General features: G+C 38.3%; 1 protein-coding gene across 5 annotated transcripts in view; it reads left to right on the forward strand.

The window, feature by feature from the left end:
- nrxn3b (neurexin 3b) overlaps positions 1 to 16882 on the forward strand; it is a 135960-nt gene that overhangs the window by 42936 nt on the left and 76142 nt on the right. For 3 of the 5 annotated variants that reach the window (XM_085938242.1, XM_085938244.1, XM_085938246.1), the window contains exons 8-16: positions 7015 to 7218; positions 8500 to 8526; positions 9564 to 9683; positions 9818 to 9930; positions 10274 to 10542; positions 10689 to 10879; positions 11640 to 11813; positions 12302 to 12328; positions 13561 to 13680. In XM_085938242.1, the coding sequence (XP_085794368.1) occupies positions 7015 to 7218; positions 8500 to 8526; positions 9564 to 9683; positions 9818 to 9930; positions 10274 to 10542; positions 10689 to 10879; positions 11640 to 11813; positions 12302 to 12328; positions 13561 to 13680 (1245 nt within the window). The remainder of the gene's footprint in view (positions 1 to 7014; positions 7219 to 8499; positions 8527 to 9563; positions 9684 to 9817; positions 9931 to 10273; positions 10543 to 10688; positions 10880 to 11639; positions 11814 to 12301; positions 12329 to 13560; positions 13681 to 16882) is intronic. The other 2 variants (XM_085938243.1, XM_085938247.1) reach the window with 1 other exon arrangement.

Genomic DNA, 16882 nt, shown 5'->3' on the forward strand with positions numbered 1-16882 from the left:
TGACATTAACGGAAAGCTATATTTGATGTCATCCATTAGCTTGGCCAAGATGATTGTCGTTCCAGACGCTCGGTCTCGATTCAGCAAGCCGGTCTGTCATTCAATCTGCAGTTTAAGCTTTCTATTTGTAAACTGCGTGAAGGCCCACTTGTTCGCAAGCTTTCAGACCTCTGCGTGTTGTGCGACTGATAAAGTAGCTCACTTAATCGGTTAAACTGGCCTGTAATGAAGTGCGTTTGTCTATCTGCGTGCCAGCCTCGCACCAAGCCGTCCCACCGACAGGCTCCCCTCTAGGTCTTTTTGTTGCATCTTTGTATAACAAGCAGTTACACAACCAGACTCTCAATACAAAATATGGCAATGGAACACACACAGACACACTAAACCACTGGAGACAGATTGAATTGTGTCTAATGCATATTATATTTTTTGCCTGACAAGATGCCGACCTCCCACATACAGTAAGTGGCTAAGTTTCCCCAACTGTCAGTGGAGAGCCTCGCAGAAAGCTCCAGGTCTGAGCTGATGGCTGGAAATGACTTCAGTGCAGATCAGTCAGCAGCCTTCCTTTGCCTCTTCACCTTTCACTGTAGGAAATGGACTTTGCATATTGAGTGTACCACACAAGGTAGTGCCACAGGAAGTGAGAGAGTACGCCTGCACTCATGATGAGTGCCGGCAATTGTAGTTGGATAAATCCACCAATCATCCATAGCATGCATCACAACTGTAATTCTAGAGGTTAATAATAATAATAATGTTATTGTTATTATTATTAGTGGTATTATTATTCGTAGTAGTATTAGTAGTAGTATTATTAGTATTAGTATTAGTATTATTATATTTAATTTATTTGTCCCCGTGGGGACAAAGCGGTTCAGAAAATGGATGGATGGATAATAATAATAATAATAATAATAATAACAGTAACTAATAAAAAAAGTTATAGTAATGATTATAGTAATAATAATAACAATAATATAATGATAATGATAATGATAATAATAAAAATAATAAATAATAAAAAAAACTAATTGCAAAAGTACTTATAATAGGAATAATAATAACAAAAATAATGATGATGATAAAAATAAAAATAATACATTAGCTCTTACAGTAAAGTCACACACATACATAAAAAAATGCCATTTGTGCATTTTGCGCCATGCTCATTTAGGAGAGGCAATGAAATAATAAACACTGGCCATAAAACCGTTTTTCCCCCCTTCTTTCTTTTCGTCGGGAATCCAGTGTGAAAGCTATTGATGCCTGCCAGTTTACTCCACTTAATCTTGTAACCTAGCAATGAAATTACACACCTTGAAGGGTGTGCTTGAAAGGTGAGAAAGGCAACACTATTTTCAAATAAGCTTCCACCGTCTCCACTTTCTAAAGCCTGTAAACAATCTTTAATGACCTGATCCGATGTCTGAGGGGTAGCGGGAACACGTAGCTGTAGGAAGAAGTGAATACACCGAGGTTACTTTATCGACGTTCTAGCTCAAGAGTTGTCTGTAGACTTGTACACAAATGCGCATTCAAAACATGATGCCCGTGTCAGTGTAGGGAATTTAATTCTGCTTATGTAGATGCTGTTTACAAGTTATTTAAGTGTTGTAATCTTCTATTGATTATGAGATATTTTTGTGGTGAGAGCTCATGCTAAGTATATTCTCTTAAGTATTTAAGAAGTTTTTTTTTTCTCAATTGGGCATATATTCATTGGCGGTTTTACAGGATGACTTGCCACCCCTACAGTTGTCAATCAATCGATCAATACTAAATTCAAAACTTTATTATAAATGCTCCTGATATTTTCTTCATGGTGTGTATATTTATTGCACAACCAATTAAGGAAAATTGTGTCTCCATCTCAAGCCACATTTCTGATCAGGAGGAAGCCCGTGTCAGCAGCTTGATAATTTGGTGCAGAACATCATTTCAAGGTTTATAACCACGGGCCAATCCGAGTATGCCCTTGTACAGCTATTTTGCTTTCATCGGGTTTTCATTTTGTTCAGCTCAGCTGTTGACATTTGAAGGAAACCATCATACCTGAGTGAGACGACAGAAGTCACTTTTTTATATTCATGATTAAGCCTGATATCCAAGTCTTTAGATTCTGGCGAAGAATTAAGTGTTCAGAGATTCTCACTTAAATCTCGAAGAATCCCTGAAAACGATTACCCACCTCTATTCCTCTTGTCTACAATTTCTTGACCTTTGTTTCACTGCCATCGTCGGGCTTCTCTAGCATCGACAGTCTTACCCAAAAAAAAAATGGTGATAAGCAGTTTTGCAGAAACGTTTATCTCAGCAGACAATGACAATCACACTTCAAGGTTTGCCTTCGCTAGCAGACAACAACACCCAATACATAGACTTGATAGAACATAAACAGGTGGGTGCGGCCGAGAGAGAATTGTGGGTTTTATTGTACAAAACAATGACAAGCTGTGGAGAAAGATGAATGGTGAGGGGCAGAAACTGTGAACAGCTTAGCGGTCATTCATCTCAATTACCTTCACTTTTTTTTTTTTTTTACTAGTGGCGCTGTTGTTTTAAGAGATATTTATAGATCAAGAGTAGTTTTATTTTGAAAAGCCGAAAGTTTAGATTTACAAAAAAAAGTTATACAAAAAAAACAGTGCAGCATTTTTTTTTTTTTAACATCTAGTTTTTTTTCCCCTTCGCTCTTTAGGTTATGAAGGTTTACTGCTCCAAAATATATTTAAACCTTGCAGTAGAGATTTCTGTGTTTGGTTATTTTGCACTTGTATGGGGAAGCATGTTAAATTAATCTTTCGTTTACTTTAAACTTGGACAAGCCGCAATTGTCCCGGTTCTAGAAAACTCCTAGGCCTGCAATTTTTTTTTTTTTTTCTTCTAATTTCTATCATTGAAAACAAGTCTTTCTTCTCTGCCCTCTACTCTCAGCTTTGTTCCATTTGTCTTTTAACGCTTATCAACTTCCCACTGCTGAATAATCGTTGAATTGAGTGGAATAATGACTTTCTTATCTTCCACATTATCAAGCGTGTCGCACATTTTTCAAGGCGCATTGGGCAATTCAGCCTTTAGCACAATGCTGCAAGAGGACTTGGTAAACGCTTTTTTTTTTTTTCTTCAAGCCTACCTTGAAATCATTTTGTCCTTTTTTTACCAGTTAGCGCCCCATCATTTGCAGGAATAATGGATCTACATTGAAATGTTTCAATATGATTGAAGGGTATGTAGATTGAATTTTATCTCTACGGATGACATCTGTAGAAATTTTCCATAAGGAATTTAAAGAACATTCTTTCTTTTCTCCTTGAGAGGACATTTGAGTTGACTGCCACTCAAAATGCTTTTCCAGCCTTCAGCGCCAGTTGATAGACTGATGATGAGCTGACATTCTTCTTGCCATGCTAGCTACATTTATTGAGCACGTGGAAAAAAAACCACAAAAAAAATCCACAAGACCAGTGTGGGTGCAGATGAGGAAGAACAAATCATCACCAAGGGATATCAGAAATACAACCAAGACACTTGCTAAGATTTGTTTGCAAATGTTTACCCATGAAAAAAACGCTCAACTCAGTTGCCGTTTTTACGCCACTTGGTACATGATGCTTGTTGCTCCCTAATCCCCATTTGTAATTAAATGTGTGCTTAGGCGCCGCACTAGGTTATGTAAACCACCACACTGCCATTGTGGCTGTTAACTCAGAATGTGGAATGAAGGACGGGAATGTGCCTCTTCAGTCTTCCCATGCTTTATGTGCCTTGTCGTCTTTTTCTCCCACAAGTGCATACGGGCTTTTAAACTCTGGTTTTTTTTTTTTCCTCTCGCTCTCACACTGAGCACACTTCTGCCATCTGAAAAATTGACAACTCTGCACAAGTTCCACTGGCACGAGGACTTCCCATGGATTCGAATCAAATTCGAGGAAGCGCAGGAAGGAAGTGTCACTTGTATGTGACATCACTGTTACGGCCCTTTTGAAAACTCCTAAAGGAGGAAAAAGAGGCTGACATTGAAACAACAATAGCTGTGAACATCAGTGGTCATACACTTGCTGTTGTAATTTAATGTATTACCTTTTTTTTTTGTTTACCGGCTATTTGTAGTGGGTTTTTTTTGGTCTTAGAATCCTTTTCATATTGTATTTTCCAAACATACTTGCTTCATTGGTCTTCATGCCCGTCTCCAAATCTATTTTTTACCTTCACAGCAGCTGCAGGCCTTATACTCTGCTGCCCCCTAACGGTGGGCTTTATGAATTCCTATACATATATTTATATATATTGAAATATTATAATCCATAATAAATTATTTTTATTATTACTATTATATCCTGACATTATTTTTTGTATTGTAATGTTTATACATAAAAATTTATACATAAAGAATTATAATTAATATCCCATACTTCCATAAGCGGGTCCTTTTTTTTTTCATTCTAATCAACTGTGACTTTCACAGTCTGTTTCAGAAGTATCCCATATTACGCCGCAAAGTAAATAAATTGCGTTCATGGCAATCTCCAAGTACCCAAAATTAGGTATAGACGCCACAAACCAGATGGTTGGTGGCTCCACCTGCAACCATCTGATTCCGAATTGCCACATTGTGCAATAGTACATCCTTGACCTCAACACTCTGAATGCCTCCACTTTTTTTTTTAAACACCTGAATTCAAAATTGATATCACCAATGTACGACACGGCAGATGTTTCTCAATCTAAATGAGCTTAGTCACACCATCTGTAAGAAGGTGAGTGAGTGGAATGACCCAACTACAAATAGTTTGGAAAGGAAAATCACAAGAAAGTAACTTTTTCTCCCTCTGGATATTCCTCAAACTGGTGATTTACTAATTTAGGTATTTTCTTTTCCCCCCTCAGCCTTTTTTTGTCTATGACCTTTATATGTGTGTGTGTCCACACACCAAACTGGGGTTTTACAAGCATTAATCATCACAAACTACCATTAATCATACAGTCAACACCTTTTAGGTCAAACGTCTGCTTGTCTTTGAATAATCCATCTCATGGAGGCATTATGGAATCCTTGTGAGATGACATTGAACGACTTTCACTGGTTATGTGGTTAAGATCAATGTCAGTGTGGTTTTGAGTCCAGCACTTTCTATGTTGTGGCTTAAAATACAGCAACTGTGCGTATTTATGTCCTAAAGGAAAATATATATATATTTAGATTGTGCTTTTGTGGCTTGTTTGCCGATGCGGGTTATATCTGTCACATGTTGATAAAGCTCTGGGGATTTAGCTCATCCCCATGTAAAGCCTATTCAATGTCTGCTGCACAAAACCGCTTACTGTTTCATATTGACGCCACATCACTGCAGCTTGTGAATTTTTATATTCGTGTGAATTTATCTCCTGCGTATGTGAAGCCCAGGAAGAATATTTTTAATCTCGTTCATTGTTGACTTTTTACTACCGTATTCCCGGACTATAAGGCGCACCTTCAATGAATGGCCTGTTTTTAAAACTTTGCCCTTATATAAGGCGCACCGCACTATAAGGCGCACCATTAATGCATCATGTCAGATTTTTCATCCAAATCAAATCATTCTACATTTTATCTTTTTTATTTCAACTTCAGATGCAACAAATTACTTTATAATCACAAAATAATGATCCCTAGTCATTTTTGATTCATGATTCATAGTCTTCAGCGGGTCACTTATGATTGATTTCATGACACAATGCTTCAGGCCAGTTTAAATTTAGGAATTTGGTCAATATATAAGGCGCACCGGACTATAAGGCGCACTGACGGCTTTTCAGAAAATGTTAGGTTTTTAGGTGTGCCTTATAGTCCGGAAAATACGGTAAATTGTTTTGGCTTGCAGTGTAACCTAAATACAGTTTTACAATAGTGTTATTTTTGTAGTGGACGATATTAATGAATTGTTGTTTTCATGAAATGAAAATAAACATAGAATTTACACGGATATAATGACATAAACACTAACTGCCAAAACAAATGGGGAAAAAAAATGAAAGGTTGCATCAGCTGGACTTGTTATTGTGTGGTGTGTGTGGTAACACACATCATCTCAATTGACATTTAAAATGACATTTGCATTGCAGCTTTCACCGGGAAAACTGTGCATGTGTTTCTTAGCATAAATATCTGGATGCAAACATTTTGGGTTGCTCGCAGCATCCCGGAGAGGCGTATTTACATTTTAGTGGGTAAAAATGACTAAATTAACAGCAAAATAATCACATTGCACACTGATGTTTTATTCAGAAAGTGCGCCAATCTGTCTGCAGTGTATGCTTAATGCTCACTAATTTTCTGAAAATGGGCCGTGATTAGTTGTGACCTGAGACCGTGATGTCATTTTCAGTCGATAGCAAATGGTAAAATGGCCGCCCCCTGAGATGAATTAAAAGAAGAGAGAGAATTTTACTGCTTAATTTATATCCCACAAACGTAATATTAATCAGAATGTCGCGGTTAGACTAGTGGGGGCACAATATATTATTGTAAAGTATTTTTTTTTTATATTTCTTCCCCCTTTAAGAGCTGCAGTGTTGAAATATGTATTTTATGGATATCCAATTTAATCTGTCTTTACTCAAGAGACTTCCAGAATCTGCTCTGTCTCCGTCTCCCCTTGCCAACACTAGTTTTGTCCTCCTTTTTAAACTCAAGTGAACAGAACAGTCTGTCCAAGTGTCTTGGAACATTCCCGATGTGTTTCAGCATCTTAGAGATCGTGTTTATGATGTTGTTGTCATTTCGAATTGCTTCCATTTGGCAATGACAAAATCCTTCTAAAATATGACTCGATTAGAGGAAAGATGTAAAGAGCGCTACGGAGTAAGTGGCTTGAACTGCCAGACTTTGATGAATACTGTTGCCACCGTGCATGTTATGCGTCTCCAAATAAATGGATGCTCCAATTCTCATTGCAAAAATATGTGTATGAATTTGTACAGTTGAGCAATGCTCAAAGACTCTTTGTGTATGTTTTTTTTTTTTCTCTGTAGAGTCATCCATCCTTTCCTATGATGGGAGCATGTACATGAAGGTGGTGATCCCAAATGTGGTGCACACAGAAGCGGAGGATGTTTCACTTCGCTTCATGTCCCAAAGGGCGTTCGGTCTGCTCATGGCAGCCACATCTCGCGAGTCAGCAGACACGTTACGACTGGAGTTGGAGAGCGGAAGGGTCAAACTGACGGTCAACTTAGGTATCGTATACAAAAAAAACCTGGACTGGCTTCCAGCGGGAGAAGTCTATTATTTTTTTTGTTCATGCATTTTCTTCCGTCTTGCCTTATTTATTTATTTGGGTGCAGACGTAAAATCAGACCTAACACATACTAAACCATTTTTTTTAGTTGCATGTTTTTCTGACTTGCCTTGGCTGTATTTTTTTCTGGCCTTGTCTTTGGAGATTGCTCCATTCACCAATCTAACACTCAATTTGTCTGCTGCTGATCATGGCACCACATCAGTCATTTTTCATTTGAAATTTTGACAGAATGATCTCATATTTCTTTGCAACATTTGAAATAATCAATTCCAGGAAACATTTTAGTGCTTCCATTCTTGATATGTGGGTCTTTTTTTTTCTCCCTCTTTTTTGAATCCTTCTCATAGCAAATTCCTCCATGAGTGACTCTCTTGGTTTAGTTAACATCTCCAATGCCTCGCCCAAAGATGGCACTCACCCCTTCAAAGGCCCCGAGCCTGCGGCCCGCCTGACAAACAGCTCGATGCCACAGCACCTGGCGCACCTACATGAATCGTGACACTATATGTGAACGCTCCACAATTTTTTTTTAGATGATAATCATGTGACAGCAAGCTGCTAATAACTTTTTACACATTTTTATATTTCCAAAGCACAGTGTGGTCTTCATTCAAACACTCAAATTAAATGTAAACTTCCCATTGCAGCAAATATATAGTTGGACTCCAATATGGTACCTTCTGAATTGGCATCAACGGAACTTCTGTAAGGTGTCGGTGCTGCGTGGCTCGAGGGTGTTTGCTCCCACTTTTCTGTTGCGGTTGACGGCACATGACTTGTCCGGTCACATGAATTTCAAAATGCACACTCTAACTCGAGGTGCAATACTCATGACATGTCATAGCATCACACCAATCAGTGCAAAATTGACTATACTGCATAGTTGAGCATGATAATATTTTGCCTCTATTGACTTGGTTGTAAAATTGATATAGCCATTAAATTCCAGGCGGATGTTTTCCAAAATAAAATGTAACCATTATATTTTGATGTTGCCTAAATTAAACCATACACATAATATTTTCTGTGTTATCATTAAAAATGCAGTACAGAATTGGATTCTCAATTTTATTCTATATTATTAAGCAAATTTAAATGGCCGCTGGCATCATGTGACCGTCCCCAGAAGGTGGCCTTATTTTGCACTTGGATGTCTGCAGCTGTAACTTTGAAGGATGCAAATTCATCTGTCACTTATTCTCCCCTCCCCATCTAGACTGTGTCAGGATAAACTGTAACACCAGTAAGTCAACATTCTTCTTCTGGAGCCTTCCTTCCTTCCTTCGATAAATGTTTGATTAGAAGCGGCTGCGTGCCAGTTGCAAAAGGGTTGAGATGTATGCATGCGGGGGACTGATAAGAGGATTTCACAGATAAGAAGAGGGGGGAGAAGTAATAGCCAGAGATCAAAGTTATGCAAATCGGACTTAATGTTCTCCATATATTTTTAATGGCCCGTTTTAGGAATTAATTCAGGAGACAACTTTTGAATAGTTCCCTGTATGCTCACTATAATAACTGCATTTGTTTTTTCAATTAGATTGTGCTAATTGCAGTTTTTTTTTTTTAACACTGTATTTAAGATACAATTGCTGTGAATAACACACAGTTAGTTAAGACAAGAAGCCTCCATTTGTTTTTACCAATATTTTTTTTTTAATAGGACAATGGTCTATGAAATGATGCAAAAAGTGCATCATATAGAGATAGGTCACAATAATTGGTCAGGGGTGTGTAGACTTTTTATATCCACTGTTCAAGGTCTGTTGTATCTCAGACGCATGCAGTATTTTGAATTTTAGCTTCGTACAATTAAATCCCCAAATTAATAACCCATCTGTAACTATAATTCTATTGTAGAAAACAAAATGAAGATGCGTTAATCAACTTTTGTAGTGATACAAGCGCTCCCTCTAACGTTCAGTGATTCGAATGTCCCTTTGCCTCCCTGACTGGTTTCCTCATTAACTATTCATGTTATGATAATCTGTCGTTTGTAATTTGACTGAAAGAAGGGTGAACATTTGGGAATGGAGAGATGCAATTAAACTATATCGGTGGTGGTAATGAGCTAACTGGAGACAAGATAGAAATCATTTATCTCAATTTATCATAGCCGGGCGTTTTTGCATGAGTAACAGAAAACGGGCCTTTGCGGTTTTATAACTCCTCTGGAAAATAATTTGAATTATTAGTAATTGAATGTAGTTTGATGTGAAGGATATTTGTTTTTTGTTTGTTGCACACCTCTCTAACCAACTAACTAACGGTCCTCTTCAGGCAAGGGTCCTGAGGCTCTTTATGCTGGACAAAAGCTCAACGACAACGAGTGGCACTCGGTGCGAGTTGCCCGTCGGGGTAAAAACATCAAGCTCATTGTGGATGACGACATGGCCGAAGGTATTTTCTGATTTTTTTTTTTTAATTAGTCTAGAAATTTTTGGTTGTGTTTCTGTTTTTTTTATTATTATGTACACTGTTCTTAGGCTGCAAAGCTATTTTTAGACTCTTACGCCTTTCCTCATGACTTTTAGGCCTGATGATAGGCGATCATACCCGTCTTGAGTTCAACAATGTGGAGACGGGCATCCTTACCGAGAGGCGCTTTGTGTCCTCTGCACCGTCTTCATTTATAGGACACCTCCAGGTAATCAAGTCCAATTCTTGTTGATCAAACAAACTCTGGCTCGTGGGCCAAATTTGGCCCGCCTTAATTATATTTGGCCCGTGAAGACAAATTGTGCATCGACTTTGTGCCAATACTAAAATTCCAAAATGTCTTCTCTGTCAAGTCACTGATTTCAAAACTAGTTCTTCATCAGTTTGTTGTGTAGCCTATACTGTAAATAATATGAGATGTTCATACATTTATTTAGGTTGACAGTCATAATGGCTGTCCGAAGGAAACTATGATGCGGCCCGCGACACAAATGAGTTTGACAAAAACCGTCTATTTTTTTCTGCTGATTAAATGAATAATTCCCCCTCAGGGTCTCAAATTCAACGGTATGCAGTACATCGACATGTGCAAGAACGGCGACATTGACTTCTGCGAACTCAACGCCCGTTTTGGCATGCGCTTCATCATTGCCGACCCGGTGACTTTCAAGACCAAGGGCAGTTACCTGGGCTTGCCCACTCTGCAGGCTTATACCACAATGCATCTCTTCTTTCAATTCAAAACCACCTCTCCCGATGGCTTCATCCTCTTTAACAGCGGCGACGGGAGCGATTTTATTGCTGTCGAACTGGTCAAAGGGTGAGTGGGAGATCGTCCACAGAGGATTGTTACAATGACGTAGTCGATGAGTTGACCTCTCTAAATGTTCCCATTGGACAATGCTTGCCATTACCATTGATTTGTTTCGGGAAGGGGTTATTAATCCCGCACTACTTGTATTGCAGGTTCATCCATTATGTGTTTGATCTTGGGAATGGCCCAAGTCTCTTAAAGGGCAACAGCGACAACCCGCTGAATGATAACCAGTGGCACAATGTGGTGATCACACGAGATGCTTCCAATACGCACACACTCAAAGTGGACGCCAAGTCGGTCACGCAGAATGTCAACGGAGCAAAGAACCTTGATTTGAAAGGTAATGTATGAAATTAAAAAATATTATTTAAAAGATGACTACCGTATTTTGGATAAAAAAATCTGACATGATGCATTAATGGTGCGCCTTTTAGTCCGGTGCACCTTATATAACGATAAAGTTTTCAAATGTGCCATTCATTGAAGGTGCGCCTTATAGTCCAGAAAATATGGTAAATAATATTTTATTATTAGATATATATATATAAAAAATATGTAATAATTTGAATTAAATTTGAAAATATATATCAAAACTGTGTACAGAGTAGCCCAGTGTAACAAAATATGTCAATTAACAGAATTAAAGGAGCAGTATAATCACGACAACTTGGAACAGCATCCTATAAATGAAGTTGCTGGTAAACACCGTCGTAGCCATGGTAACCTTTGGTGAAATAAATTATTATTGGACCTGCCTGGACACTTCACGTTTATCATTACTGATGTTAATAGACTTTTAGAACTTAAACGTGTTTGTATAGTCTGCAACTTATTGGCAACGCTGTTGTTTTGTAATTACCACAGTGACAAAGACATTTATATTTCACTACATCAGGGGGAGTATTAAAAAAAGGAATAAAACAAAGCTAAACTAAATGCAGTGTAATGTCATTTTAATTATTATAATTATGCATAATTATCACGAGGCTTAGAACAATACAGAACGACTTCTCTCCATCTCTGGAAAGCCCCCCCGTGACTTGTTTAGTGAAATAATAAGTCACCACTAATGATGCTAATTTACCTTCATCTCGCTTTAGGTGATCTATTTGTCGGAGGTCTGGGACCCAACATGTATCAGAACCTCCCTAAGCTGGTGGTTTCTCGTGAAGGCTTCCAGGGTTGTTTGGCCTCAGTTGACCTCAACGGCCGCCTGCCGGATCTCATCAGCGATGCCCTTTTCCGCAGTGGGCAGATTGAACGGGGCTGTGAAGGTACAAATTGCCTATAGCCTGTTACAAAATTATCTGCCTAATTAGAAGTGTTTTTCAGAAGCTTCTTTTAATGCTGCTTACTTGACCCCCACTCCTACTTTCATTCATTGTTTGAGAATATTTTTGCTTGAATATTTTTACATTTTCCCTTTTTGCTAAAAGTTGTTAGTTAATAAGAAAGAAATGTTGACGCAGTAATTCAGTCATGAATTGGAAAAAAAAAAGGGCTCATTGCTAGTAATGTAAACATAATGATGAATGTTATAATTCTTTCTCATTACCTCTATAAGGCGATATAATAATAGACAGACTTTATTTGAAAAAAAATGTAATCTTGGGCTGGATGTGTATTTTATTAAGATTTTATTCCAGCTCTCAATACGCTTTGCAATGCTAATCCTCTACTAACATCTTCCCCTTTGTTTTTTGCCCTGTTCTTTCTTTTTTTTTTTTTTAACTACAACTATATTTTTCCTGCTCTTACAAAGTTGGTTTCACCAAAGCCGATCTGCAAGGTAGAGGGGCTAAACTTTGCGTCTTGGAGGCCTGCTTGCTTGAAAGTCTGCAGTGTGAAATGCATCACGGGTGTCAACAAGGCAATATTGCCCCTTTGTGTCGTAGAGACAAAAACAAAACGGAAAGGGGGCTATGAGAGAACATAAAAAAAAATGGACAAAAGCATAAGTATTGATGGCTATCATTACAACTACAAATTTGAAAAAGATCAATAAATTAAAAGCAGTTAAAAACATTATATGTCATTGAGTCAATGACTCAAGACCTGCCTTATTTTTAAGAAGAAAAGAAATTAAGATGTCTCCTCAATGTCATTGGTGTCAGAAAGCTACCAAGTAATTCAAAGAGCTAGCAAGCTTCCTGCTTCATAGTCCAAAATTAATGACTCACATCTATACACACATTTCTGCTGAAATAAAAAACTTGGTGGTTTCCTATAATGCATTGCACTGTATTGTACTTTCAGATGGCAAACTTGATATTTTTCTAATTTAGTGTGTTATTCCAAAATGTTAACTTGCATTTGTCTTCCATTACTTGGATTTTTTATTTTATTTTATTTCACTGTCTTTACTGTTTTTCTGACTTTTTTTTCTGAATTCTCACTATATGTAGTCAAAAATCAAAATACCGTTAATTAAGTGTTAGAAGATATTAAACACACCTAATAGCTTTTTTTTTACTAAAATGCATACTAGATATTCATTGTAGTCTTTTTTTTTCTTTCTATCGTGCCTCATTAAATAAGTCGACATGTCCCCTTGTGTATTCTTAAAGAAAAAATGTTTTGAGAAAAGTAATTGAGAGGAATGTCATATACATATTTTGTCATTTTATGAGTGAATGTTTACTCGCTGTTTTGTCTTGCTTGTTCACCGAGGAAATGTAACACTTGAAGTTTTACTCGGATAAAACTTCTGAAACACTTTCCGTCGGAATGAAGAAAATTGCATGTGTGTCCACTTGTACAGAAATAAAAAAGAATCTGAGATGTTGACAATGTCACCAAAAGAAAGACACCAGGAACATATTCAGAATTAAAAAGGGCTCAAGTGCATGAAGCAGTTATTTTTCTGTGGCCCTGGTTTCTTCTGGTGACACTGCTTGCTTCTTCTTCTACTGTACATATTTATTTCTAGACTACCTCTCTTCTGCATGGCTACTACTACTTGATTATATTTCAAAATAATCTGGTTACACTTCCTTATCTCTACTTCTTTCCCATTTGCAGGTCCGAGCACCACCTGCCAGGAGGACTCCTGTGCCAACATGGGTGTGTGCATCCAACAGTGGGAGAACTTCACTTGCGATTGCTCGATGACGTCTTATTCAGGAACTCATTGCAATGACCGTAAGTACTTGCACCTTTAAAGATCTTTGTGGATTGAACAAGGGTAAAGACGTTTATAGGCAACTGAGGAGTGTTTGAAAAGAGTTTCCAATGTGCACATATTTTTTTAGCAGTATGACGCGAAATATTTAGATCTGCTGGCCTTTATTGAAATTAAGGATGGTTTGATTCCTATTTTATGTGTGGATTAGGCTTTGAAAAAAAAAAAACATGCAAGTAGCTTAATTCAAGTCTTGTATGGTTGTGCCTTTCGGTGTGTCACCACTAGGGGGCACTAAATGCATATGCACGACTGCACACTGTCCCTTGGTGCTGAGAGAAAATGAGATACAATCCCTGGAGCATGAAATCAGATTTCCTGCTACTTTCCTCCACTGCCTCGTCTCTTGTTCAGGCTTCTTGCTCTACCCGTCCCAAGTGTGTCCCTATGGCTCATTCAGTCTTCGGGATAAATTGCAAGATGACAGTAAAAAAAAAAAGCAGATCAAATCAAATTTCCTGCAACACCTTTTTATTTTGAGTCACATTCAGTAAATATGTTTAAAATTTGGATGATAAGAGGCATATTTTTGTCTTGCGTGTTTGCTTTCTGGCTTTTTATTCAGTGAGCACATTGCTTTGAGAGGCTTTCTAATTAGCAGTGTAGGGGTGCACTGTAGCTTCGTTCTCCGCCCCCTCCTCCCTAATAGCCTGGCAGCAAATGGCAGTAATTGTCTGCTTCCCTGACTCCATCCATCCTATGAACATTTTTTTTTTGCCAGTAAAGGGTCCCTTCATTGCAGGCAAGAGCGCTCTAGGTGGCTGAACGTGTGGAGTAAATCTAAGCAGCCAGGAACATTTTACCGATTTTTATTCCTCATGTGTGGTTCCCGCTTTGCGATTGTGGATGTGTTACTCGCAAGATTTTAGGGTTTCGTGCCCAATTGGCTCACTGAGTTTATGATAAGTCCTCCTACTCTGTGTCATTGCATACCCATCACTGATTTTGACAAGAAACTGTCAGATTCCATGACTACTTCTGAATTGCATTTAAGCCACATGGGAGCGGTTTTGAAAAATAATAGTAGCGATGGACTTGTCTTCCCTTCCACATCCAGAGCAATTACTCAACTTATGTAACTGAATTATCACTGCAAAGGTCACAGTATTGTTTACTCAGTCAGGAACGTGGTAAACAAAGAGGAAGACAGAGCGTAGAACCAGTAAACCAATGCTGACAGTTATTGATTCTGCTTGTACGGATGTCGTTATCATGAACCTTTGTTATTATCCGATAAATCTTTAGTTGTCAGGAAGTGTACGTACGCATTGATGCATAATGAGGCTTTATTAAACTCGCCGTCCACTAGCTGCATCATAGTTAGATTGTTGATGAAGATGAAGATCGCTTATGTCAGCGACCAACTGTCCTTATGAGTATCAAGTGGCCAGTTTCAGAGAAGTTCGGGGAATTTATATTTTCCATTATAGATGCTGGGAAGTCATTTCTTGTACCAGTCAGTACCATTGTTTTTTTTTTCTTTCTTTTTTAGAAATAGTCTGGGAAAGAATTTATTCTGTTCAAAGTGCATGAAGCAAGATCCATAAATGAATGCTAAGACGATTTTGGTGTAGAGAAGCAGAGAGATGAGTGGATTAAAAAAAAAATCATACAAATGCACTCAATCTTTTCGAAAGTCTTCTCGGAGAAGTAGGAACTGCTGTTTTTCATTTAAGTGTAATAGCCAGTTTTTTTTTTTTTTTTTTTAAGTAGTGGGGTTACACAGTTGACTTTAGTGATGCTTCATTCACTCACCTCCGGGTGAGGGGCTCAGTTCTAAGTCCCCTTATGTTTTTACTTGCAGCAGCAGTCAAGCCAATTCTTGCTGGGCAGTACTTTGAAACATTAGTCCATACCTTTGCCCCCTACCCAGCAGGATGACTGTAATGGACTCTATGTGGGGGGGTCAGTGGTGCATCCATTAGTCGCCTGCAGATAGGCAAAAAATCACCGCTGCATGTCTGGCTCATCTAAATTTGAGCACGTTCGCCCCGTTTTTAGCCTCACAGCAGTGACTGCCAGTGCACAACTGGATTCATTCAAAAAAAAATGTTTATTTGCTTTTAAATCATTCCATGCTCTTGCCATGTTTCACCTTTTTTTTTTTTTTTTTTTTGGTGACCAGTCCATGTTGTGACCCTGAAAAGGATTATCCAAACGATTTATTACATTGCCATTTCATTCAATGGACGAATAAAAGTAAAATAAATTCATAGTGTGTTGAGCCTTTAACCCAAACATTATAGTCGTTGAATGTTTTCCTATCGGTAGAGGTGGGATACATAAAAAACAGGCTTGTAGAAACATTGGATGCAATTCATCTCTTGATGTCCAGCCTCTTTCAGCAAGCATGGGAAATGTTCTATTGCGAAAGAGAGAGAGAGGAGGAATGATTGAGCTGCGGACATTACAGAGCGTTACGATGAGGGGCGTCCATCTGTTTTGGTGCCAGCCGCATAACCTTGAGACTGTTGGAGCGTTCCCAGGAGCCGCCTTTCCTCTCGCTGACTGAGAGCCCCGGCTTCAGACGCATCCATCAACACTTATTCCGGGACACATTTCAGGAGCCCCGGCTACACGTAGAAATCATCCAATCAATACTTTGAACGCCTTGATCGAATTTTGGTTTAGAGCAGCTACTTGTCATGTGTTAGCTAACACTTGATGGACAGCCAGTATCTCAATATTCAAGGTGTGAATTTTTGGTACCTGCTTGCGGATATCTGGAAATCACAAGAATAGGTTGCAGGTTCTCATCAGCCTCTCCTATCTTGCCGCCTCTGCAGGTTGATAAACTTTTGCAGTGTGGCGGATATGTTTCGAAGGCCACCCAAATCGAAGTAATTTGTCAGAGGCAGACAGCATTCTCACTTTGCACTCAATTGCATGAGCAAGTACAAACGATAAACTTCCAGTCCTGGCTGCAGTATAAAAAATTATGAGTTGGAGCTGTTGCAAGCCTCTGCTTTTTCACATTGAGAGACAATATTGGTAATTATTCCAAAAATTATTTGTAAAGCAGGTAGGTGGGAAACTTGAGTCCTTATTTGCAAATACATGTCACAATATATATATTTTTCCAATAAAAGCAATTTCAAAACTTTTGAATACAAACTAGCCGTTATATCATGCTCACTTTACAACCCTACTTTCTTCCTGGCT

This window comes from Syngnathus leptorhynchus, chromosome 18 (assembly GCF_054491065.1).
Source record: "Syngnathus leptorhynchus isolate UIUO chromosome 18, UIUO_Slep, whole genome shotgun sequence".
Taxonomy (NCBI): domain Eukaryota; kingdom Metazoa; phylum Chordata; class Actinopteri; order Syngnathiformes; family Syngnathidae; genus Syngnathus; species Syngnathus leptorhynchus.